Source organism: Mastigoproctus giganteus, chromosome 12, assembly GCF_048544385.1.
Source record: "Mastigoproctus giganteus isolate SK-2022 chromosome 12, ASM4854438v1, whole genome shotgun sequence".
NCBI classification, from domain to species: domain Eukaryota; kingdom Metazoa; phylum Arthropoda; class Arachnida; order Uropygi; family Thelyphonidae; genus Mastigoproctus; species Mastigoproctus giganteus.
The window spans coordinates 10585960-10613433 of record NC_143586.1 but is presented as its reverse complement, the minus strand read 5'-3'; the positions used below and the strand labels follow the sequence as shown (position 1 = coordinate 10613433).

The following is a 27474-nucleotide window of genomic DNA, read 5'->3' as shown; positions in this document are numbered from 1 at the left end:
CAGGAAAGTAAATTTCTCTTTGAAAAGTGTTATAATGCTCTAATTCCCGCTATGAGTCAAATAAAACTTTTTCTTCGGAACATTATTTTAAAATTATGCACTTGAGCGAAACAGAAATCACCAGAGTTAAACTGATCACTGAAACTTAGAAGCTTAGTAACAGCTTACATGACTAGAAACATATTTTCCGCATTAGTGTACTTAAAAAGTAGCCCTGAAGAGAAAAGATATGCCAATGAGTCCTGGATTTGAATATTATCTAAAAGAAACTGGACCATGAAATTTTACAAACTTATTGGCAAACTGTACGATTTAAGATGATCATGAAAGTAAGATTATATCATTTTAAATGAAATTGAAAGATAATATCTTCAGTTCGTTAGTATTTCAGAAGTTGAAAGTGCTGTTGACGAACTGTTGGGCAAGATGGTCTGTACGAACTAATTCTGGTTTAAATAGGTTGCATCATTTTGGAGGTTTAGATGAACAAAAAAAAGTAGGTTGGGTGAATCTTGGCTGAATTTGAAATGACTGCACGCCAAATGTTTTAAAAGATACTTGAACTGAACTGAACACTTGCACGAATTCTATTTCAAGGAACTGGACTTTGTACTAGAGTTATATTAAGAAATATATTTTGGTCGTTTAAACTAGGTTTACCACTTGGTGAGCTGTAACCCTAGAAATCGATTCCAGAATAGTATTAAGATTACACTTTCTAAGACATTTATGTTTAAGCTTGTGTTTGATTCATGCCAGGTTCAGAATTATTTATTTTTCGAAAAGAAATACCCAAGGGGATGATAAGAGTTTTTACATTTACTCAGGATAAATATTTAATTCGCAGAATGACAACGCCACCATACAAACACACGAGTTTCGAACAATTGCTGGTAGATGGTAGAAGAGTTTATGTCCACGCTGGCACAGTTGGAAGTTCTAGAAGATTTTCTGGAAGTTAAAAAGCGGCCTTAAGTTGCATGCTGTAAGTGTAAACAGCGTTGCTTCTGCATAATGGAAGATTTGAAGACTGAGCAACGTTTTGTTATTCGCTGTTGTGTACGACGTGGCCTGATTGGTGTAGAGAGCGTGTGGGAAATGTCCGAGGTTAGGGAGACTAGGGGTTGAAGAAAACTGCAAATTGGAGGTGGCACAATGAAGGGGTCATCGATGGCACACTTCGAAGTAGATACTTTCGGAAAGGAAACAGCACCAGTAAATCTCAGCGACGAAGATTTAAATGAAGGTAGGTCACTTCGCTAATTAAATGATGAACGTGTGGCATTTGAAGAAATTTTTGCAATCACGATCTCGGTAACCAAAATGAAGGCAGCTATAGCGTAGTTAACCACCAGGAAATATAACGCCATCCGGATGTGCTTCACCTTTAAAGCTGTATTACTTTCGTAATCTTCCATTTGGTTTCTCTCCTTTCCCTTGTTTCCTTTTAGCTCTTCTCGAAGTAGATATTCCTTCAGTATCTTCTTTACCAATCCTGCTTCAATAATCTTCATTGTTCTGTTGATAAAAAAAAAACAACAACAGGGATGAATGAAAGTGGAAAACCATACTTTTAATTTTATAATATCTCCTCTCTCATAGATTATTCTGATATGTTTGGATTTCTAGAATTAGTTTTTCAAATGCTTTCGTATTTTTTATGTAAAAAATTTCAAAGTAATCGTAGGGGGGGGACAATTATCATCAAAAGAAAAGTTAAAGAAACTTTAAAGATAGGACGATAAACAAAAATACCAGAAATATGTAGATGCATTTTGAATTTCGCTACCTGTATGCCTTGCCTTAAAAGAGGATGCAAAAGGGAATGCTTCTTTAATGACGTCTACTCATTAACAGATTAAAAATAAAAAAATTAATTAAAAATAATATGTAATAATAAAATTAAAATAAAAAATATCCGATTTTGTTTATTTGGTTTTGTTATTTTTAACTGTTCAACGAAATATTGAAGTTAAAGAAAACAGGCGATGTTTAAACTAAAGTCGACATTTATTTGGTTCACTCGCCTATCCATCGGGTCAATAAAGAAGAGATCTGCAGCACCGATATGCGAATTCATGGGTTATTTGCTATATTCGACTGTGAGAGACTGCTTGCGAGTGGTACGTCTCTTCGCTTCATTTTGTTAACTCACGAATAACATTGGATAATTTTCACAGAAAGCCTAAATGTTGATCTGTGCGTGATATGTCAAACATGTTTTCTCTGTCAAAATCTTTCTTCGCTACATTTAATATTCAAAATTCTGGAGGTGGGTAGAAAATTATTAGTATTAGTATCAAAATGATGGAAGAAAGCAAACTTATATAGATTAGCCAAAAAAATAAATAAATAAATAAAAATTCCATTTCGCCTATCCATCGCTTCCAATAATTTGTCCAGCTATTCCTTGAATTCATTCAAACTATACACTTCCACAACAACGGACGGAAGTTTTTTACAGCTATCAACCACCTATTGACTGAAGGCAACCTTCCACATATTTATTCTGCAATCGTCCTTCCTCAATTTCAATTTATGATCCCTCGTGTGCACAGTCTGGGCAAGAGGAAGAATCCCTTCAGCGTTCAGCTTGCTCAATCCTTTCAAAGCCTTAAGAACCTCAATCAGATCATCTTGCAGGTGTTTAGACTCCAGACGCTGGAATTTGAAAAAATGAAGTCTCTCTTGGTATGAGAGACTTTATTTCATCCCTTTGTTCTCCTCACCAATATCGTTACCATTTGCTACACCATTGCAGCAGCTCTGCATCCTTCTTAAATGGGGTCTCCTCACCTGTATGCAGTTCTCATAATGTGGTCTGCCTACTACCTTAAACAATGGGATAATCACCTCATCCTTTCCGAAAAAATCCCTGGATGTCATTGACAGGACCCCATGATGTCATGGCAGCCTGTCTGCACTGCATACAGAACTTCATATCAGACTACACAATTACCCTAAATCGTTTAATTTTCCACTGTCCACACCGCTGATGTGTTATTTTGGGACTGCTCCTACTCATATGCGGTACTTTGCATTTGTCAAATTTAAACTTCAATTAAAAATTTCTCGGCCATCTCAAAATTTCTCAGCCTACTAAAAGAAAAAAGGGGCAGGATCTTTTTACTAGAAGAAGGACACCCACAACCTTAGCAGGAATTTTCTTAGAAACCAACCACTCGTCATCAAGAATAAAGATCCTTAGATGTCTCAACCAAACAAACACTTAACAGCTACAATCTGAAGAACAACAAATCGTTAACTTAGACAGTTTTTAAATTATGTACAGTGGGATCAACTGATGATATTACCAACAGCAAATTCTAATTAGGAACCATTAAAGGAATTAATCGTTTCATGCCTATTAAGAAATATTGTTCAAGGTTTAGGCCTAAATGGTTATCAAATGAACTAATGAGACTCGTGGCAGAGAAGAAAAATGCATGGGATGCATATAAATTCTCAGGTGACACAGAAGGCTATGGCAGATATAAGCTAGTCTGTAATCAAGTCACAAAGGAGATTAGGCAAGCGAAAGCAGAAATCTTGGCAAAGGATGCAAAGAAAAACAGCAAAGATTTCTTTACTTATATAAACTCTAAAAGAAAGGGGAAAAGACTGGTCCACTTCGTATCGATGGTTCGACTGTTTATGATCGTGCTCAGGTGGCTAACAAACTGAATGAGTATTTTGAATCTACATTCACACACATACAGAGTTATTCAGGGAGGGGAATGCCAGGAGGTTATCAAATTGTAGCAGAGTGCTTAATGATTTTGTAATAACTGAGAGAAAAGTGGAGGAGAAATTGTTGAAGTTAAACATAAAAAAAAGGCAACTGGGGCGGATTGGATCTATCTAGTTATATTAAAGGAGGAGGCAAAGCAACTAAGCAAACCCTTAGCCATAATTATGAGAGCATCCTTGGACTTAGGGGATCCATACGGACTAGAGCTGTGCCAATGTATTCCCAATTCACAAAAGTGGGGGATCGAAGGGTGACACGAATGATTACAGACTTGTTAGTTTAACTCCTATTCCTGGTAAAATGATGGAGTCGCTGGTTAAAGATGCATTGCAGGATCATCTAGACAAGACTGCAGCAATAATTCAGACACAGCATGGATTTATTAAGGGAAAGTCTTGTCTGACAAATTTTATTAGATATTACGATGTGGTCACAAAGGAACTGGATGCAAAAAATAATTTTGATATCATATATTTGGATTTCAGGAAAACTTTTGACACTGTTGTGCATGGAAGATTATTGTACAAACTGGAGCAGAATGGTATTAAGGGTAAGTTGCTACAATGAATAAAAGGATGGTTGAGTGGGAGAACACAGAGGGTGGTAATCAATGGGTGCTGCTCTTCGTGGACTAATGTTATTAGTGGAGTCCCACAGGGTTCGGTGTAAGGTCCACTGTTGTTTTGTATATTTATCAATGATATTGATGAAGGTATATCAAGCTTAATATCGAAGTTTGTAGATGATACAAAGGTTGGCAGGGTTGTTAATGACAGTAATGGCAGTGTGCTACTGCAACAGGATCTAGATAAGTTGGGCAAATGGGCTGATTTAAGTGGCAATGAAATTTAACATTGACGAATGCAAAGTACAGTATTACATAAGGGTAGAAGTTGTAGAAGTTGATAGGTTAAAAAATTCAAGGAGGAAGTGCACAAACGTTTAGAGGGAATGGTTGTGTGATTTTTTTTTTGGCTGATGCTACTAAGCTCATACGTTTGCTTCCCTGAATCACATGCGTCTATTATTATTAATATTACTATTAATCTGGATCTGACCACCGGCTTAAACTGAAGCCATTATCTTAACTTGACCACTGACACGGACGGGACAACATGTCCCAGAAATGGCATAGGAAGGCCCGACAAAGACATTGTGCAGTTTGCTTCTGAAACGTCATTTGGCGATCTGAACCGTGAACCCTCACTCGGTTCACTTTCCATCTATTCCCTTCGCTTGCATGGGGGATTATTACTCTGTACCTTCCCCCTGCCGCTTCCTATGTTCACCTGGTGAGCATTGGGACTGCCCCACTGACTTTTGGGGTTATCTTCACTATTGACCCCATATTTCTGTCTCTCACCCCTCTAGCTATCTCATTACTAGCGTTTGACCCTTGTCAAAACTACATAAGTTCCACACTCAAAAATTTTTCACCTCTACTCCGCATAACTTATATCTCTTTCGCCTGACCCAATTTTTTTATAGGTCCTAGCCACTGAAATCTCAGGAAAATAAGAGGCCGGACCTGCAAGAATAAATAGTAAATCTCTAAAATACTGCTGTACCTGGTCTGCTTACACGAGGTATAGTGTGGGCAACGGAGGATCCCATGTGGGACCCAACGGCTAAACACTTTTAAAGTAGGGCAGTGTATATTATGATATCGAGTTTATGTTATACATATTAAGTTATCTGGTTTATGTTATACGTATTACGTTATTATGTTTACGCTATGCCATTAAAGTTATAAGTTAACAGTAAACATAAGTAAACAGAGAAGAAATAGTAATCTTACTTAATGTCAAACTGCTCCCTGCACTGATGACCTTTCGGAAGAAGAAAACCATACATACTAAGGTGCCACGGTTCCCTCGATATGAAGAATTTATCAACTTCATTAAAACTAGCCAACAATTTTAAATTCACAATGTCATACAGAAAAGCGAACTTCTCTTTGAGAATTATAGGGATGAACCTTGTCTCCTCCCCTTGGTAAACAAGCAGCGACTTATCTGTTGCAAATGATTCTTTGATGACGTCAAAGGAATCATCAGTGGACATCTATAATTGAAAACAACGTTACATTACCACTCATAGATAGAATCGTTTATTATATTAGATATTGTATAGACAATCTATCGTTAAATCGGCAAAGGATATCTCATGAAGAGGAAGATGAGTATATACAACTCATTCGGACTAAGCAGACGTAAATCCCCCAGAGGTGATGTTGTTGTTGTTGTTGTAGTAGGGTTTCAGGAGCATGAGCAACTAAGACCATATTGCTATGTGTATACATTAGCTGTAAACTGCGAGTGTTCTGTGGTCGATTTTCTGTTTTCTGGATGAAAAACACGAGTTTCCGGGAGAAAAACCATGCTACCCTCGCCTGAGACTGAATAACTCAGTCACGTTCTGAAAAAGCCCATAAAAATCCCTCACGTCATCGACGGGACTCGAACTCTGGTCCTTTCCACCCGATGTGCGGGTAGGACGATGATTCTAGCAACTGTGCTACCCAGAGGCCAAACTTCAAGAAGTTGGTCTGCAACATGGGTGTTAACGTACATTTTTTGTACTGCCACATCGACTACTTCCAGAAATCTAGGAAGTGTTAGTGAAGAACAGGGTGAAAGCTTTCACCAGGACATTAAAGACATCAAGATGCGGTACCAGGGGAGGTGGAATGTCAACATGGTGACTAATTAGTGCTAAATGCTGAAGAGGGACTGAAAGATCTGCAAAGAAAATCAAAGAAACTGATCTATGATGGATAAAATTTGATCCATCATAGATCAGTTTTTATCCATCACAGCCCCGAGCCACTTCCTGTGCCGATATACAAGAAACGGGCAGGTACCATAGTACGCCCTGGGTCTGCTGGGAAGGCTTAGTACTTTGTAATGAATTGCTGATGCAGCACTACTTATGTTGAAAAAGGCAGCAGATGCTGCAGAAAGCTTCAGTTTTTGAGTAGTACGGGTTTAACGCTTTTAATGCATAATATTTTTATTATTTTAATATATTCTTATGATTTATTGTATTTTAAATTATATTATATTTTACAGTCGATTTTATATATTTATTTTTTTTTGTAATTTAATTTTATCTATGTTTAAAGTTATAATTGGTCAGAGTTGGCGGAATCAATTATGGATAGATTTCCTGACCACAGAGGCCTTTTTAGTGATTTATAAAACTGACGTAGCCGAGTAATCAGAAGCCCGAGTACAGTAGCACACGTTCTTTGAGTGGACCGGGGTTTAAGCCCGTGGCTGCTAAATTCGATTAACATTTATATTGATTCATTTATTGTAAACTCCACTGACCTGGTAGTCGTGCAGGATTATAAACAAGAACATATACACTGTGCTGCCACTTTATTAGGTTAAATGTACAAACTGTACCAAGAATGGGGAAAAGGAATGATCTAACAGATTTCGAACGTGGCATAGTAGGTGCAAGATATGTTGGACAAAGCATTTCTCAAACCGCAATTCTCTTGAACTTTTCACGCACCACAGTTTCAAGGGTGTATCGAGAATGGCGCAACGAAGAGAAAACATCCTCTGAACGGTACTTCTGCGGAAGAAAATCGCTTGTTGATGAGAGAGGGGTCAGAGGAGGATGGCTAGAATTGTGCAAGCAAACAGACGGGCCACACGGTCGCACATCACGTCAGAATACAACCTTGGTGCGCAGAACAAAATATCGCAACGGACCATTAGTCGCACTTTGTCGCGAATGAGCTACGACGGCCACATCGCGTGCCTTTGTTATCGATGAAGAACACGAGAGCACGCCTCCTGTGGGCACAGCAACACCAGCACTGGACTATCGAGGATTGGAAAACAGCTGGTAGTTCTGACGAGTCGAAGTTCCTGGTGCATCATGTTGATGGAAGGCTCAGAATTTGGCGAAAACAACATGAATCCATGGACCCGTCATGTCTGACGACTACTGTGCAAGGTGGTGGGGGCAGTGCTATGGTGTGGGGAATGTTTTCTTGGCACATGTTGGGTTCATTGATACCCATAGATTCACTGCTGAATGCCACATCGTACCTAAACATCGTTGGTGACCAAGTGCATCCGTTCATGTTAACACATTATCCCCAGCAGTATAATGCGCCGGTGCACAAAGCCCGAATCCCTATGGAATGGTTCCAGGAACATGATAATAATGACATTTCTTTGCTGCAGTGGCCCGCTCAGTTTGTGGATCTCAATCCTATTGAACATCTTTGGGATGAGCTGGAAAGGGCTGTTTGCTGCAGGCCTACACCTCCGTCGAATCTCAAGGAATTGCGTGACACACTCATGTCTGCATGGTGCTCCGTTCCTGCACAACGTTTTCAGCATCTTGTTCAATCCATGCCTAGACGACTTCATGCTGTTTTCAAGGCTAAAGGAGGCTCAACACGCTACTAGGTAGGTATACCTGATAAAGTGGCAGCACAGTGTATGTGTACTGTCTTGATTGTTTTCCCACACTGTAATGCACGAGGATATTGATGATTACTTAGTGGACAACCGTTAATGTGCACTGTATAGAAATACTTACCATGATTGCATAGTAAGCGGTAGATTCTGCCATTGTTCCACAGGAATACCCTCTGTATTTTACGGCATTAATTAAGTCTTCCATTGTCTCTATTGGTTTCTCTTTCTCGGTGATGGTCATCGAGGAGAGCAAACTTCCGCTGTACATTGAGGCCATGATGAAGGCAAACCACCACCAAAACACTGAAAATGTCCGGAAGGGCTCATTGCGAAATAAGGGAGTTGGGATGCCTGAAAATATATGGAAAACAATCAGAAACAGAAGAGATGGATGGCTGGATGAGTCGATTTGTTGTAATTTACACATAAGAAAAAGTTCTTTACAAAATCAAACTAAAAGAATGAAAAGATCTGGGAACGAATACAATCTCCAAACAGGAGTGACTTACTACCGTAAAAATAAGCTGGTGGCATTATTAAAAAGAAATCATTATACAGTATATGGTTGTTCATCTAGAAATTATGTTGGTGGCAGAACCCTGATTACCAGTGTGAAATTAGATTTGAGTAGACTTTTATTGTGCAAAATAGTTAATAACAAAATACACGTATACAAGCCCGAACAAAAATACAAAAATATTGCGTACAAGATGGAGATAAAAACCGTTACAGAATATTTTATTTATATATAATAGACAAATAAACAATATCAGATATATTGGTAAAAACTACTAGCTAGATACAATAATGAACTCATAATTTTAACGCAAACGAATAAAAAAACCTTTTTGCATAAATGCCATTTTGCTTCCTATATGAGGCAAGATGGATCATTCTTATTTTGTGCCAGCTCAAAGAAATGCATTCTCAAATAGTTGTGCGATTTGGAACGTTGCATGCAAATTTTTAAGAAGAAAAAGCAGCTGGACCAGTTTTTTTTAATAGCATCTGAACGTCTTAAATCAGCATTGATGCTACTCCAAAATGAACATCCTAATTTAGGAGCAAGTTGGGGGTTACCATCTTTTCCTCCTTTCGACCATTTAACAAAGATATTTTTCTTTAGATGGGGCCACCAAATTCCATTTTGCCTTGGGCCCCATGAAGGTAAAATGCGCCACCGCCTGTAACATATACAAACAAAATGGGTACAAAGAGTTAATTACCTTTCAGGGTTAGAGTTCCGAAATATAACCACGTCACTTCGAAAAATGAGATTCTTCTACTCTTGGGAATCCACCTGGGCTTTAGCAAAAAGAAATAAGCGAAGAAACTGGACAGAATGAGCGTTGTAATAAGCATCACCCAAATCTGCAGAGGAAAGTGCACTGAAATTGTGGTGGAACATGAATTTTTTTATTGTAAAAATGAAATTTTAGTCACAGTAATATAAATTTTCAAGTAATAATCCTATTAATAAAAAAGTATTATAATACTATAGCAAAAAAGTCTTTCCATTCTTCATCTCCAGCACACACACAACAAAATAAAACGGTACAAAATTAACTAAAATTATTAATTATTTCTCACGCAGTAATACCGTCTTACAATTAAAGTTATAAAATCCTTTGTCTGTTACAAGATATTTCAAAGAGGGGCGAAATATTCAAGTTATCTGCGATGACTAAACACTCACTCTCAGAGAAAACGGATGGATGATTGCTGATGGTCTTAAAATTGATCGTGGAGCCCTGGTGATGAAGGTTATTGGAACTGTCCATGCTGGAAACACCGACTCAGCTGCTAAGAATGATTCGTAGGACACATCAAATGTGGGAACGTTGATGTCAGCCTCCTGGAAATGTAATTATGGATATAGTTGGTGACAAAATACTTATAAATATTCTTAGAAACACAAGAAATTATAATGCATCTTACGTGAGTGAATATCATATCCAGTATTCCAGTAAAACTATTGTTCTTTAAATCTCCATATGTTCCATCTTTCGAATCAATGAGCTTGTAACTGTAAAATAGTTTGTTAGTTTGTTAATATATAATTCGACGCGCAAATTGGAAAATACATTTCCATCGAGGAAATTGAGCATCACAGAACTTTTAACTTCTTAAAACGTTCTCGATTCAACAAATTAAAACAAATTTTTCCAATAATTAAACGTAAAAATTTCTAAACTTTTAAAGAAAGATCCAATCACTGAAAAACATTTATATACCGTTTCTAAATCTATGACTATAACAGTGGCATTTATGGTGATTTATTTATCTGAAATGCAAATAAAAAACATTTTAAAACATTCATCAATTCCTCCCTTCCTCCGCCAATAAAAAAAACGGTTTGGATGCGCCCTCCAGTATTTCAAACTCTTACTTCCATTCAAAGCATGCGTCCATCAATAATCAGAGCAAATGGCTGCTGTCCAAAATTAAGTTTAATATTCTCAGTCGTGGGGTAAGCCCTAGCCTCCTGGCTGTGGCGGGCACATTATTGTATCTGTATGTTTACTGTACAATAAAGATTTTCTCTCTCTCTCTCTCTCTCTAAATTTTAAATCCAACCAAACTGTAGTTTTTATAATTGAATAGTTACAGACTAGTTAGCCTAACTACTGTTCCAGAGAAAATAATTCAGTCACTGGTTACAGAAGCGATGCAGGACCATTTAGGCAGGAGAACAGTTATAATTCAGTCACAGCATCGGTTTATTAAGGGGAGATCTTGTCTGACCAATTTGATTGGATACTGTGATGCAGTAACAAAGGAACTGGTTGCAAAAATAATTTTGATATCTGTTGCACATAAAAGACTGGTGTACAAATTGCAGCAGCGTGGAATTAAGGGGAACGTTACTGCTATGGATAAACGGATGGTTCAGAGGGAGAAAACAGAGTGGCTATCCATGAATACCGCTCTTTGTGGGCTAATGTTGTTAGTGGAGTCCCACAGGGTTCAGTTCTGGGCCCATTGTTGTTTCCTCTATTTATTAATGATGTTGATGACGATATATCAGGCTTAATGTCTAAGTTTTCAGATGATACGAAGGATGGCAGATTGGTTAATCCAGTAATCAAGGTAAGCTATTGAAAGAAGATCTATAAAAATCAGGTTGATGGGCTGAGAAATGGCAGTTGAAAGTGGTACTGCATATGGTTAGCAGTAACCCCAGAGTAATGTACCAACTGTGTGGTACATTACTCTGGGGTTACTCGGAGTAGTGGAAAATGAAAAAGACCTCGGGGTAATTGGGCAGTCAGATATGAAGTTCTCTGATCAGTACAGATCGTGGGGTTTTGTCAACTGTATACAAGAACTTTCCTAGCAGGGATAAGAAGGGGATTATGCCATTGTATAAGCCAATGATCAGGCCACATCTTGAGTACTGCATATAGGTCTAGAGGCCTCATTTCAGGAATGATGAAGATCTGCTGTAACTGGCGAGTAGATGTTGTTTTAAAACTGATTTTTGCCTAAAAAAGGCCCCTCCCCTAATGAACATTTAAAAGCTACAGTGATCATATTTAAACGATTATTCTGTGGATTGTTTAAAAAAGGACAAATTTCAAATGAAATTTCAATTTGTGATGAACGTCTTTCAAAGGTACAATGCAGTGTAGACCTAAGTTTATTCAGTTTCTTAAAAGATCAATTTTGTAGTTATATTTGGTTGTAACTTGTAAAAAATACAGTATGCTTCAATTTCTTTTTATTCAACTTAAGAAAAGATTAGGTTTGTGTTTATCTGTATTCTTAAGAGTATTATTAATTTTGTGGTTATATTCTGCTAAATGTGTAAAAGAACAAATTTCAAATCAAATTTCGATTTGTAAGGAACATCTTTCAAAGGTACAATGTAATGTACACTTGTGTTTGTTCAACTTCTTAAGGAAAGATCAATTTTGTGGTTCCTTACTTAATTCTATGAAATATAAAAACAACACAAATGAAATTCTAACTTTTAATGAGCATTTCAAAGGTACAGTGGTTATAGTGAAACATTTGTTTGTCACTCCAAAAGGTTATGAACATAGTTATATTTCCAGTTTGCTCCTTTTAAAAAATACAGTTGATGAAAGTTTCTTGATAATCATACACGCCGAAGAAAAACTTTACTTGTTTCTTGGTAGTTTTTTTGGATTCTCATAATGGGAGACTAAGCTGATAGACTTATTTTTGAAGTTTGAGGTGAGAGAGAGAGCGAAAGAACTCATACAAAGGAAGACGAACATTTTTACAATGAAATATTCGTAAATGTTTTAATGAGAAACACTCGTCATATATTTATAAAAGGAAGTGAGGAGCGGAAAATGTTAACTGAGAAACGGTTGGGTCTGCTTTTTTTCTCATCAAACGCACAAGATAAAACTCGATAATGCACCTGAGCCCTCGCTCCAGAAATGGCATATCTGATGACTTCTAAATTATTTACATCTATTTTTAAGTGAGCCGAAATAAATCTGCATTTTTTTACCGTTTAGCAAACTATTTTTCCAGGAATACAATCCTCGAAAAAATGGGGTTCTGAAGGTAAATGGGAGACCTTGAATGGATGTCTCTTATTTTTGGTGGAAACAATCGCACATCGTACGGTGGTTGGAACAAGGCGTGGTACACGCTAGCAACGGCAACCTCTCTGAACAACAACAGCTTCTTCATTCCGCACACCTGTTGAATATCAATGACAACAGCAAGAAACGTATCGGTAGTTCTTAGAAACCAAGCTAGCAATAAAAAAGCATCAAGTTCAACGTATAAAGAACGAGTCCTTTTTATACAACAGTTTTGAAGATATAGACCAGATTAAATCGTCCCTACGAATCTAGGGCAGCAAATATCGAATGAACTACACCAAAAAACCAATCACCCAAACTTGTGATTTCTCAATGTTAATTTATAATTTCCTGTTAATTTGTTCATAATGTCCCCACTGAATTAAATCGATTGTATTGTCCATAAAGATGCTCATTACTTGCTCTTAAAAAGCTGCATTCGACCTTCATATTCTGACTCAGCCTAAAACTTTGAATTTTTCCTCTAAAAATAGGTATGAATATCACCTGACAACTCCCAAGAATTTACGCGTGCAAGTGTCCTTTCGTCATTGTCTAACATCAATCTGTATTAGTGATTATGAAATTCGATAAAAAAATATTTTGTCTTTGAATTTGCAAAAGTTTCCTCCGTGTTATTTTTGGTCAAGGTTGTTAATGTATGATGAGTGTTTCTCATTCAACCAATTACGAATTTCATTATGATAATCTTCGTCATCCTTTGTATGCGTTCTTTTGCCCTCTCTCTCTTTCTTACCCAAACTTCAAAAACAAGTTTACCAGCTTAGTCCCATTCTGAGAATCCAAAAAACTACCAAGGAACAGTTAACGTTTTTCTTAGTTGTGTATGAATGTCAACAAAATTTCATCAACTGTCTTTTTTAAAGGGGTCAAACTGGAAATATAACTGTCAATAACCTTTTGTAGTGACGATGGAATTTTCAATATTTGGAGTTTGTCTTGTTTTTACATTTCACAGATTAAACAAGCTTAAGAAAAGCTGCTTGATTAATCTGTGACTCAAGTCTACACTGCATTGCACTTTTGAAATTCCAACTTGTGGTGAAAGATATTCATCACAAATTGGAATTTCAGTTGAAATTTTTCCTTTTTAAACAATCCACAGAATAATCATTTAAATATGACTGTAACTTTTAAATGTTCATTAGGTTGCCATGGAGTCTGTCTTTTTTTTAAGAACTAGACAAATTTTGACTACAGACATCTTTTCTAGTTAAGTTTTTCAAGTTTGGAGTTCTTTCTTTCACATTACATTTCACAGAATTAAGTAAGGAAAATTAATCTTTTTTTAAGAAGTTAAACAAACTCCAGTGTACACTGCATTGCACTTTTGAAAGATGTTCATTTGAAATTAGTATTCTTTTACACATTTTACACAATATAACCAATCTTTTCTTAAGACTACAGATAATCGCCAACTTAATCTTTTGTTAAGTCTATTGAATTTTAAAGACCGACTAGTGTTGCCACGTCAAACTCGCTTTCAGAAGCACGATTCGAAATAAGAAATGTTTTCGTAAGTTGAATAAAATCAAGTCTACTGAAAGAGAGCAAAGATTTACCAGGAAAACCAGCTGAAAGAACCAATACACATCCAAAGTCTGACCTACTTCTCTGTGATGTCAGAGAAGCCATGCATGGAGAGGCACCAGAGCCTGAGGGAAAAAAATTGGTTTGAAAACACCCGGGTGCAGAGAAGAGCGACGAGATTGGTGAAGGGAACAAAAGTGTGTTCTCACTAAGGCTTCAGTTCTTCAAATTACATTGTCCGGAGACCAGGCACCTGTGAGAATATCCGCTCGAGGTGTTGAAGGCTTGAATAGATTCACCAAGCTCAATGCTAATGGATTTTTTCCTCTTGTTCAGTCCACACACATACATTTAAATTGAGGAAGGATGGTTGCAGGAGATGGATGTGCGGGAGTTTATCTTCAACCAGCGGTTGGGTGATTGTTGGAACACACTTCCATCTAGATAAACTATTGGAGGATATTTACATGTGTTGTGGGAGATTTTTTTGGCTGATGCTGCTTATGCTTGCTTTCTTGCATCATTTGCCACTATTAATACTATTTACATCTTTGGCAAAAGGAGAAACGGTAAGTTACCCAATTAATTACACCTCCTTTCATAATAGAAATAAATTGATTTTAACCAGCCCTACATCTAATGTAGGGCTGGTTAAAACCACATTATCCGATGCAATAGAGAGCATAAAACTCCAAAAACTGCTGAAATTAGAGGAAGACCTGCAACTAGGTGGAAGGATGGGATCAGTGAACCTTTGAGCGTAACATTTTGTGATGCCGCTCGTATAGCACATGATCGATGCAGTTGGAGGAATTTCTTGGTGGCCAAAAAAGCTTCTCAGGGAACTATGTGACTGGAGGAAGAAGAAGAAGAAGAAGAAGAAGAAGAAGAAGAAGAAGAAGAAGAAGAAGAAGAAGACATCTAATGTATATCAGAGTATATAAAGAGAAGTACTTACTTGAAGTTAAAAAATTCGGCGTGTAGGCCTAGGAGAAATGCATCCATTCCATTTGACAAGTCTTTCATCCCTTTCTTATTTATTGATATTTGATAGTAGAATGGCCACTTAAAACGGAAACAAAAATGAGTTATAAAATATTGATAATGTATTTTATCTGTTATTCTTATTATTATTAATTTCTCTTTATATTATTTCTCCCTGATTGGGGGGTTCCACATCGTGACAGGTATTGCTACCAAGTACACAAGGTAGTTGTGTTGTTTTTATGTCTGGTGTTACTGTTGATACAGGTATTCAGGATTGCGACTATCTGGAGTTCCATGTAGGTGTTCGCTAGGAGACCTATTGCTACTAGGCTGTTAAGTAGGGTTTAACAGCCTAGTTTTTTACCATATGGGTGGTTGACACGATGATCGGGATGGTTGTTACTCGTTACATATGCCACATCTCTTTGATCTCCTGTCTTAGGTTCGTGTACTTCCTGATTTTTTCCCCATGGATATAATGCAGGTTGCCTGGGTACCGCTGTGTCAATCAGATAGGTAGCCCTTTCCTTCTTGTCCACAAGGGTTATGTCCGGTCTGTTGTGAGAGATTGTCTTATTCGTTATTATGGCGCAGTCCAAGTATTGTTGGTTGCGGTCTCGTACTTGTAATACAGTACACTTTCTTTGATCAACCTCGATAGCTTCTGATGTGTTGGATCGTTTCTGAGGCCAGGGGGCATCGTCGACATAAGTCATCTGACACTCCGGGCTCCTTGGCGATGTATTTTCTATAATTTCTTGTGTTGATTACCTGGTCTTGGATGGCGAGCATGAATCTTTCAGTCACAGGGAAGAGCGTCCCGCTCGTGAGCCATGCATTGGAAGCAGTTTTATCTATGTGATCTTGATGGAGATCATTGTAGTGTCTGCCATGGAGTGTCCTCTCTGCCCATTTTTATAGCTTCGTCTGTACGTCCTAGTTGGAGGGGGACTCCTCGCTTATGTTGAGTGGGGTATACCGCTTGTCTAGCTTTCTTATGGTCTGTTGGAGTGCTGCTGTGTGTTTCTGGAAATAATCTTTCAGGGTAGCAATCGCTGTTTTCTGTTGCTCAATGAGGTCTATCATACCCCTTCCTCCTTCTTCCCGGGCAATTGTCAGTCTCTCCACAGCTGACTTCGGATGCTGTTGGCGGCTCTTGGTCATTATTGTCCTTGTCTTTCTCATGATATCCTCCAGCTCGGTGTTAGTTCAATCTATGACCCGAAGGAGTGTGTTAGCACTGGGACTGCAAAGGTGTTTATGCCTTTAACTGTGTTCCCTCCGTTCAGCTTTGCTTTCAACAGGCTTCTGAGTCTGTGATGGTATTTTTCAGTCATGTAGGCCTTAATTTCCTTGTGCTGTAACGGCTGAGACAGCATCATCCCCAGGTATTTGTAGGCCTCTCCCACTGTCATAGCTTCGATCTCTTTGCCACTCTGCAGCTGTAGTTTCGGTTGAATAATTTTCCCCGGTGCAATCCGTAGGTCTTCATTGTTCTAGACCAATGGTTCTCGAACGTTTTTTGTCCGTGGCGCGCAGTAAAACATATAAACATTTTCTAGCGCACTTCGTGTACAAAATTAAAATTATATTAATATACAGTATTTTAAACTATGAATAAAACTAGCTGTGTACAATAATAACTGTTACCCTAGGGGCCCAGCCCAGCTATTAATTGATCATGGATGTAATAAATCTCTATACAAATGGGTTTCTTCTCATTTTTAAAATATACTTTCATAATATTCGCGGCACACTTAGCTACCTCTTGCCCACCATTTGACAATCACTGGTCTAGACCAAATTCCATCATAATATCATTGCAGAATTTATTTTTCGGTGATCAAGAGTAGTTTCTGGAGTTGCTTCTCGGTTGCCGCGTAGAGCTTGATGTCATCCATGCGCATCAGGTGGGTGAGGGTGTGAGGGTGTACAGGTTCTTCCTTGCTTCCTTCTTTGAGGTTCTAACCTTACTTGCCGTGTTGAGCATAGTGGATAACGGGTTAAACGCTGGACAGAACCACAACGGGCTCAGGGCATCTCCCTGAAAGGTTCCTCTCCTGATGGGGATCGGTCTATTTGTGATATTGTCGACCCGAACGGTGGTACTCCATTCCGCCATCGTTGCTCCTAGGAAGTTTGTCACTATCCGATTGACTTTGTAGATGTTCAGCGCCTCTATTAGCCAGCTATGAGGCACGGAATCGAAGGCCTTGCAGTAATTGATGTAGGCTGTGTACACGTTGCGGCGCTTCTTGTAAGTTTGCTCCATAACTGCAGCATCTATGGTTAATTGCTCCTTGCATTCTTTGCTCCTCCGCTTGCATCCTTTCTGCTGTTCGGCCATTATGTTCTGCCGCTCCAAGTGGCCTGATATCTTCTTGGTTATGCATCTGGTCAGGATGTTGTACATCGTTGGGAAGCAGATGATTGGCCTGTATCTCGCCGGGTTTCTTGTATCTTCGTCTCTAGACTTCAGATATGTGATTCCTTGAGTGAGAAACTTCGGGATTGTCTCTGGGTAACTTATCATTCGGGTGAACTGCTCTGCCAGGCTTGTGTGTACAAGTGAGCTTCTTGTACCAGTAGTTGTGGACGTTATCTATTTCTGGAGTTCGCCAGTTTGATTGTTTGTTTTACTTCTTCCTCCCGAATCTCCCACTCTCTCATTTCTTGTATCATTCCTAGGTTTTCTTCCTTTCTAGTTCTGTCCGGGGTGCTCGGCTGTTATGCCTTCCTTACCTGCACCATGTTGCCCCAGAGTTCTTCAATCGTTTTCTGCTCGAGTGGTCCGTTACCCTCTTTTCCGTATTCTCCGAGACACCTGTAGAAGGCTCTTTGGTCGTCATCGAAGATTCGGTTGTTTATTTTCCTCTGGTAGCTATCTTTGTATCGTTGTAGTTTTTTGCCGAGTGCGAGGAGCTTCTGCTTCATTGTTTCCAAGTACTCTCTTATTCTGTGATTTTTTGTCTCGTGCTTGCTGTGGATGCTGTCTCTCTTGAGGATGCTTTTCCCTTCTCCAATCAATTTCTTACTCCTATTTCCCCGTTGGTACTGAGTCAATTGGCCTATCCTGACTCTTAATACTTCTGCCATCTGCTGAAGGTTTCTTTCCCAAGCTGGCGGTTCCTTCTGTTTTCAGTTCTTCTGCTGCTGGTCTCTCGTTTCTCTTCCATTGACCTTAGTGGCTGCTATGGCAGCACAATCAATATACGGCTGTGTGGATGGCGTCCAGTGTTGCACCATTGTTGTCGAGGTAATGTGGTATTATTTCGTGAATGAGAAGGTCTGTGACTCTCCACAAGGTGCTATAGGGCCTCTGCTTCTTTATCACCTGAGTCTGTGTGTTCCATTCCTTCGAATTCTGTTAGGGCCTTCTTCCTCTCGTCTTCTATTCTGGATATTATGAAGACGGGTGGAAAAAGGTTCTAACAGAATTTGAAGGAATGGACCCCACAAAGCCTACGTGATACAGAAGCCCAATAGGTTATTATTATTATTTCTCCCTGATTGGGGGGCTCCACCCCCGTGACAGGTATTGCAACCACATACACAGAGTGGTTGTTATGTCTGATGTTAGTGTTGGTTGAGGACCTCTCTGACTATCTTACAAGTGTTCAGGGTTGCGACTTACTGGAGTTCCTTGTAGGTGTTCTCTGAGAGGCCTGTTTCTGCTAGGCTGTGATGAAGGGTCTTTGGCACTATACCAGTTGCTAACACGATGATCGGGATGGTCGTTATTTGTTGCATATGCCACATCTCTTTTTGGTCTCCTATCTTACGTTCGTGTACTTTATGATGTTTTTCTCATGGGTTTTCTGGACGTTGACAGTGTTGGGCACCGCTTTGCCAATCAGATATATAGTCTTTTCCTTCTTGTCGACAAGGGTTATATTCAGTCTGTTGTGCGGAATTGTCGTGTCCGTTATTACGGCGCAGTCACAGTACAGATTTTGAATTGGGGTCTGTAGACTGCCTGTGGTTCGTATTTTTAATACGGCATACTTTCTTTGATGAACTGGTATTTCCTTGCTAGCTTCTGATGTATTATCCTGGCTAGCTGATCATGTCTACGAATGTACTCAGTCTGAGTGATCACCTTGCATCCTCCGGTGATGTACTGGATCGTTTCTAAGGCCAGGTGGCATCGTCAACATGTGTCATCTGACACTACGGGCTCCTTGGCAATGCATTTTCTATAGTTTGTGCTGTTGATTACCTGGTCTTGGATGACAGCCATTAATCCTTCAGTCTAGGAGAAGAGCGTCCGGCTCGTGAGCTATGCATTGGAAGCCATTTTAAGTATGTGATATTGATGGAGGTCATTGTAGTTTCTGCCATGGAATGTCTTCTTTGTCCATTTTTCTACATCTGTGCCGCTTGGGCTACAGGGGACTCCTCACATAGGTTCACTGGGGAATGCCACTTTTCTACCTTCCATATGGCATGAAAGAGTGCTGCTGCATTTTTCTGGAAGCAAACCTTCCAGACATCCAGTGATAGTAAACTTCAAGTTAGCTATCTCTGTTTTCTGTTACTTGATGAGGTTTATCAAGTCCCTGTCTCCCTCTTCCCAAGCTATTGTCAGGCTTTCTACAGCTGACTTCGGGTGCCGTTGGCGGCTCTTGTTCATCATTTTCCTTGTCTTTCTTATAATGTCTTCCAGCTCGGTGTTAGTCCAATCCATGATCCCGAAGGAACATGTTAGCACTGGGACTACATAGGTATTTACGGCTTTAACTGTGTTCCCTTCGTTTAGCTTTGCTTTCAGCAGCCTTCTGAGTCTCTGATGGCATTTTTCGATCAAGCAGGTCTTGATTTCCTTGTGCTGTAACTGTCGAGCATGCATCGTCCACAGCTATTTGTAGGTCTTTCTCTCTGTCATGGCTTCGATCTCTTTACTAGTGTGCAACTGGTAGTTTCGCCCTATTAATTTTCCCTGATGAAATCCGTGGGTGTTGCATTTTTACCAGACCAAATTCCATCATGATATCATTGCTGAATTCGTCTGAGATCGGAGTAGTTGCTGGAGTTGCATCTCGGTTCCCGCGTAGAGCATGATGTCATCCATGTTCATGCATCAGGTGGGTACATGGTGTTGTACAGGCGGTTCCTTCCTTCTTTGATCTTATATGCATACTTTCTCCTGCTGAACATGATGAACAGCAGGATGAGTGCCAAGCAGAGCCACAGTAGGCTCGGGGAATTTAACTCTAAGATTACTCTTCTGATGGAGATCGGTCTAATTATGATGTTCTTCACCGTAATTGTGGTACTCCATTTCGACATCATTGCTTCTAGGAAGTTTGTTACTGATGGATTGATTTCGTAGATCTTCAGTGCCACTATTAGCCAGATATGAGGCATCAAGTTGGAGTCCTTGCGATAATCAATGTATGCCGTGTACACTTCTTAATTCATTTCACAAATATACGTGGTCTCAATTCCCATGTCAATGTCCATTTCCACTTGCAGTCTTCCACACTCCATGTACTTTTTCTGACAGAATCTCAGTTATCGGTTGATTCAACTACTGCTCATCTCAGGTGCCCAAATTATTCGCTGTATGATTCCTTTCGCCTCAAAGGTGGTACTTGTGCGTATGTCCGTTCTGATATTCCCTGTCAGAGACTTGGCAATTTGGAATCTCCTCTCTTTGATCTTCTCTGGCTTAAAATCTCTCTACCTCATTGTGTCAAATTCATCTGTTGTCTCTACCGTTCTCCCAACTCCACTAAGCACTTGGAGCTCTTTGACTTCCTCTCCTTGCAACTTGACTTTCTCCAGTTCAACTTTCCTAACAGAGAGGTAATTTTCCTTGGTGATTTTAATGTTCACAACTCCAGCTGGCTTCCGTTTTCTAGTCACACCGACCCAGCTGGTCGAGATGCTGACGCTTTTGCAATTACTGATGAACTTGCAGAGACTGTTCATTTACCTACAAGAATACCGGACAATCCTAATCATACAGCCAATTCGCTTGATCTTTTTCTCACAAACAACCCTTCTAAGTACACGGTCGAAGTGAGTGGTCCTTTAGGCACTTCAGATCAAAACTTGGTGATTGTCTTTTCTCCATTGGAGCCTTTACCTCATGGCTATTCCCAACCTCGTGTTGTTTGGCATTACAAGAATGCAAAATGGGATGACCTGCGAGACTTCTTTTCTTCTTTTCCTTGGTCGGATTACTGTTTCAAAACTTCTGATGTCAACGTTTGCTCAGATCGTGTCAGCGAAATTATTCATGCAGGAATGGAATCCTTTGTCCCACACTCCACTTTAAAATCTCGTCCTTTATGTAAACCTTGGTTTTCTAATAAATGTGCTAAGGCTGTTCAAGAGAAGAACGTTGCATCTCGTAATTGGCTTGTTCCAATGTTTCAGTTTCATTTTCTGCCTACACCAAAGCTCGCAACAATTGTAAAGCAGTTATTAATCAGTCCAAACTAGAGTTTGAACAGGCTAAGAGTAGAAAACTTGCTTCTTGTCCTAATGGTAGCCGAGCATTCTGGTCTCTTGCCATAGCTATTGGCCGCAACTTTTGCCAATCTCTGCGCCCACTTCTGTCCAAACCAGACGGTTCTGTTGTCACTTCAGCCAAGGATTAAGCTGACATTCTAGCATCCCATTTTTTTTCCAACTCATGTATTAATGATCTTCGTAAAACACATCCCACCATTCCCAACACTCTGCATTCAATGCCTCCTGTGGTCTTCCGTCAAAAGGATGTCAGAAGGATTTTGAGGAATCTTGATGCTAAGGAAGCTCCAGGTTCTGATGGTATTTCTCCAATTGTTCTCAAAACCTGTGCTCCTGAACTTACTCCTATTCTTTGCGGCCTTTTTTCACTTTCTTATTCCAAAGGTGTTTTTCCTTCTGCTTGGAAATTTGCTCATATCCAGCCAGTTCCTAAAAAGGGTGACAAATCCCTCCCATCCAATTATCGTCCCACTGCAATTTCTTCTACTCTTTCTAAAGTAATGGAGAAATTAATTAACCGCCAACTTTTAAACTACCTAGAAACCTTCAGTCTGATCAACGATCGCCAGTATGGATTCCGTCAGTATCGAACCACTGGTGATATTCTGGCTTATGTTACCCATTTATGGACTAATTCAATGGAAAGGTTCTGTGAAACACAAGTAGTTGCTCTTGACATCTCAAAGGCTTTCGATCGTGTTTGGCATAAAGGTCTTCTAAACAAGCTTCCTTCTTATGGTTTGCCAACTGTTTTTAGTAATTGGTTATCCAGTTTTGATTGCTCACTGAGGGTGATGGTAGATGGCTCTCTGTCTTCTAACTTCTCCACCAATGCCAGTGACCCCCAAGGTTCAGTTCTTTCCCCCACTCTTTTCTTCTTGTATATTAAGGACCTTTGTTCATTGACTGGAAATCCTATCCATAGTTTTGCCGAGGATAGAACCTTGCATTCCACTTTCCATTTTGACAAACCTTGCCCTGCTCAAACAGCTTCAACTTCCCGAAAATCTGCTGCCAATTCCTTAAATGCCGATCTTCAGGTAATTCTCCAGTGGGGCAAAGAGAACTTAGTCGATTTCAACCCTTCTAAAACTCAGTCTTGTCTTATATCTCGGAAAAAGGATTCTTCTGCTCCTATGCTTATCTTTAGTGACACTTCGATTTCTAGGCAAAATGATATCTCTCTTTTGGGGATTACCCTGACTTCGAATCTCTCTTGGCACAAGCACATTACAAATATTGCTTCCTCCGCATCTAAAAAACTTGGTTTTCTCTTTCGCTCTCGGCGTTACTTTTCTTCCAAACAGCTGTTCTCTCACTCTGTATAAATCGCAAATCCGCTCTGCCATGGAATATTGTTCCCACATCTGGGGTGGTGCCCCCAAAACCCCTCTCAGTCTTCTTTATTCCATTCAGAAGAGGGAAATTAGGTTAATTAATGACTCATCTCTAACAGAGTCTCTCCACTCGCTTTCTCATAGACGTACTGTTTCTGCTGCATGCCTCTTCTACCGATACTTCCATGGGCACTGTTCTTCTGAATTGGCTTCTATAATTCCCGCTCTCTCTTTCAAAACGGTCCGAACACGTGCCGCCACCAGCCAACATCCATTTACTGTCCAACTTCAAACTCACAGAACCAACTTTTCATCTTCCTCGTTTATTCATTCAACTGCTGTTTTCTGGAACAACCTTCCTTCATACGTATTTCCTGAAAATTGCAGTGTACAGAAGTTCAAGTCCAATGTCAACAAATATCTTCTTTCGTCTTCTCAACCTCCAACCCAAGCACGGTACTAAGTACTATAGGTTCTAATACCTTTCGTGTTCGGGGTTCACATAAAAAAAAAAAAAAAAAAAAAAAAAAGTTGCTGCGTTTCTTGCAGGCTTGCTCTGTAACTGCGGCATCTACGGTTAATTGCTCCTTGCATCTTTTGCTCATTTGCTTGCATCCTTTCTGCTGTTCGGCTGTCTGCGCGGGTAGCAGTGGTATCGTCACAATTCTCTCCGCACCGGATGGAAAAGGCCAGAGTTCGAATCTCATCGATGACGCGAGAAACTTTAATGGGCTTTTCTCACTCCGTGGTTGAGTTAGTCGGTCTTAGACGTGGATAGCAAAGTTTTTTGCCCTAGAAACCGGGGTTTTCCCCTTAGAAACTGGGGTGTTTTTCGCCCGAAAAACAGAAAAATCGACCAGAGAACACACAATATTCGTTTTCGTCTTTGCCGTCTTCTCTTAGACTCCTGTAGAAAGCTCTTTGGTCCTCATCGAAGATTCGGTTGCTTATTTTCCTCTTTTGATCGGCGTAGTCTCATGCTGAGTGCGAGGAGGTTCTTCTTCAATGTGTCCAGGTATTATCCTATTTGTTATTTTTATTATCATTAAAATCAAAAATGTCAAAATATTTATACATGGTAGTGCGCTGTCACAACTAACTCCTTTTTTGCTAATGCAGAAGGAACATGAAATATAACATATCTTAAGTATCAGAAGGCAAAAAGTATTTGGTAAACTTACTTCGAACTCAACCACATTCAGCGTAGCGTGATTGAGGTTTTTGCAGTGGTAGAAAAGTAACGACCTCAATGGACGAAAATGGCTTAGTGTGTATGATTTTCTATGAACATCCTTGGAATTCGATGGGAAAGCTGGCCTTCTGTAACTATGTATTTCGTAGAGGACGTCCTTTTGACGCTTTCGAAGTCGAGATGCTTTTCTACCTCCTATCTGACATATAAACGATAAAAAATACCACGAGTTTTTAAAATAACTCATCGATATTAAAATCATTCAGTTATGAGAATACAAACAGTTACTTACATTTTCAGAAATATTTTCTGGGTGGGAAAAAACGCTTACAAAGACGGCATGGTAGACTCCGCTCATAGCATTTGAAAAATCGCTTGATATTTGGCCAGCGTTTACTTCCCCATCTACGAAGACGAACCATCTCATGTAAAACTTCGCAAGCACAGGAACCTGTGATCAAGACAATATGAACCTCAACTACCACTCATCCAACAAGCATCAGTAGATCATTTTTATTATTAAGGAAATGAGTTTTTTTTTCGGAATTACAGAGTTCGAATTCTTGCACTTTTCATCCACAAAAATTCCATTTCTTAATCGTAAAGTGCATCTAATTACAATTATAAAAATTAAAATAAATAAACAACACAACCTTCGTAAAAATCCTGAACTCTTTTCCAACACAAGATAAATAAATCGAATAACCATATTGATTTGCGAGTTCTGGAACTGGGCAATACCGTTCCATCCAATATCCAACATGTTATTTATCATAACCAGTGTCTCGTTAACTCACCTCATTTAAAAAACGTTTAGCTTCGTCTTGGGATCCGGTCAGGTACATCACTAGGAATTTCTTGTTCAAAAAGGAAGGTTTCTTTTTGAATGGATTGTACATCTCAATGATCAAAGCCAACCCTTGGTGGTCTTCTAAAGTCATTACTGAAATCCCAAACTTGAAGATCTCTTCCGAAATACAAGTGGCAGTGACTCGTTCTGTAAGTGAAGTCACAATACACAAAGTGTCTATAGTTAGTATATAGTTAAATCTATAATATTTAAGTTTATGTACAATGGCCGCACGGGAAAAATTTCGCCCTACAGGGATGCACAAAAAATACTTAAAACCCAAAAAAATAAGATTCTTTCCATCATACTGATGCTTTTAATTGTGAAAGTGTGTCAGACACACCATGAATCGTGAGTCAGGAGAGTTTGTTACAGAAGTCGAACATATTTTTCTGTGAATATTTTTGTACTGACACAAGCAAGGAATGACTGCAACTCTTGCAGAGCGTGCTTATATAGCTGAAAGTAACAGCTGATACAATATTACGCCATCACCTACGCGTGTCAATCTTATCTGACGCAATCTGTAAGAAATATTTCCATTACTTACGTTATTCGGACAACAATTACTATTTTAAGAGGTGATGCACTTTCTTTGAACACCAGTGTATATAAGAATTTGGCAATATTGAGGTAAACTTCTTTTAATATATAAATATATTATGAAAATTTCCAGTCAGCTCTTGATCTGGTCCCAAAAAAGGATGTTTTGATACTCATGGGTGATTTTAATGCAAATGTAGGCAAGACAGTTTCTTCTAGTCCGGAATGTGTTGGTTTGATCTTGGCACTAGAAATGAGCGGGGTGAAAGTTTAATTGAATTTTCTCATCTGAGCAGTCTTGTCATATGTAATATCTGCTTTCAGGAGCACCCGAGAAGGCTCTAGTAGCGAGTTCGTCAAACTCTTAAAGGATCCTCAATGATATTAGCAAACCCCTTACGCCAATTGTATTCTTTCTCAGCAAAACAGATTCCTTCTGTCTACTAGCACGGCCATTATCATAAAAATTTTCCCAAAAATCCTTACAGATTCCTTGAAGTCATGAATGATCTTTAAGGTTCCCAGAGTATAGTTCCTCATATCGCTGGTTAGACGTAGAGATACATATACACCAGTCCCCAAAGCGTATCCGGGTATTGCCTGCCTTACATACCAGCCTGGGCCATTTGTTTATCTGGAATGATCAAATGGACTATGAAAATGTATAGTCCTATATTTATCGAACAAATGGTCAGTTCGTTTCCGTTCCATATCATTAATTTCCTCACGTGCAATCTTTATCCCAGTTTAGAATCAGCTGGTAACAGCATAAATTGTTCTCAGCAGAAACACACCAGGTTCCAGCCGAAACAGGGAAGCTAACTATGAGAACTGGAAGGAAAATACTAGGTAATTTTAAAGATCTGATCTCTGTTCAAAATTGTTCAAACTTGAGGTTGAACATTATTAACTAAATTGGTTTAGTTAAAATTATTAAAAACGTAATATTTTTTATCAGAAACTAATCCTTTGTTCAAAACGGATAATATTTTTATTTTAAACAAATATGAAACTACCTTGATGAAAATAATAAATAAATTATTTTTATTTTTCATTTTTTATTAAATTTTAAATATTTTAGCTAACAGCGCAACTCAGTTATATTTATTGTAAATCTGTACCTGATTTTGGGGAGAACAAAATAAGGATGTGAGATTCCAGGCGTAAATAGCCAGTATACACATCGCTCACTGACTTCAGTACTGCAGAACACTTCCAAAACGAGAGGTGGTTTGCTTCGTGTGAGATAAGAAAATTTCCTTCTGTAAAAGATAGACGGAAAGTCATAATAAGGACTATAGGACAGAAAAACTTCCATCAAAATTGACAACAATTATCTGACACAGTAAAAACGCTTGTTTTTAGCCTTCTAAACCCAATCCAACCCAAATCTATTGGGTTGGATTGGGTTGAGAGGCATTATCATTGCTGACATTGTTATATCAGCAATGATAATGCCAGCAGTAGTTAAAATTAAAATATAACCTCAAATGCATTTTCCTGATCTTGCAATTTCTGATTTTCACATGTTAGTAGTACGCAAAGATGTACCTTGGAAACCCAAGTCCAAGAATAATTCAGAAGTCCAACATTTAGTACATAATTCCGTGCTCTCTCCTCTGATGGAATCACAGCTTGCTAGTTGCAGGGGTCACAGCATTCTAGTCATTAATGTAATTCTACCAGGCTAAATTTGAGGCAAAACTGCACCTTGAATTCTTATAAATATGCTTCTTACCATTTTGATGTGCATCGAGGATGGCACACGTAATC

General features: G+C 39.0%; 1 protein-coding gene across 1 annotated transcript; it reads right to left on the bottom strand.

Moving 5' to 3' along the window:
* Window positions 1–1259: 1259 nt before the first annotated feature.
* LOC150076673 (ionotropic receptor 25a-like) lies at window positions 1260–25249 on the bottom strand. The gene is made up of 8 exons (XM_090386603.1): window positions 25106–25249; window positions 15271–15377; window positions 10135–10222; window positions 9893–10051; window positions 9423–9567; window positions 8318–8547; window positions 5550–5815; window positions 1260–1518 (listed from the first exon to the last, which is right to left on the bottom strand). The coding sequence occupies exons 1-8, from the start codon at window positions 25247–25249 to the stop codon at window positions 1260–1262; spliced, it is 1398 nt and encodes a 465-aa protein (XP_090242729.1).
* Between the last annotated feature and the right edge of the window lie 2225 nt (window positions 25250–27474).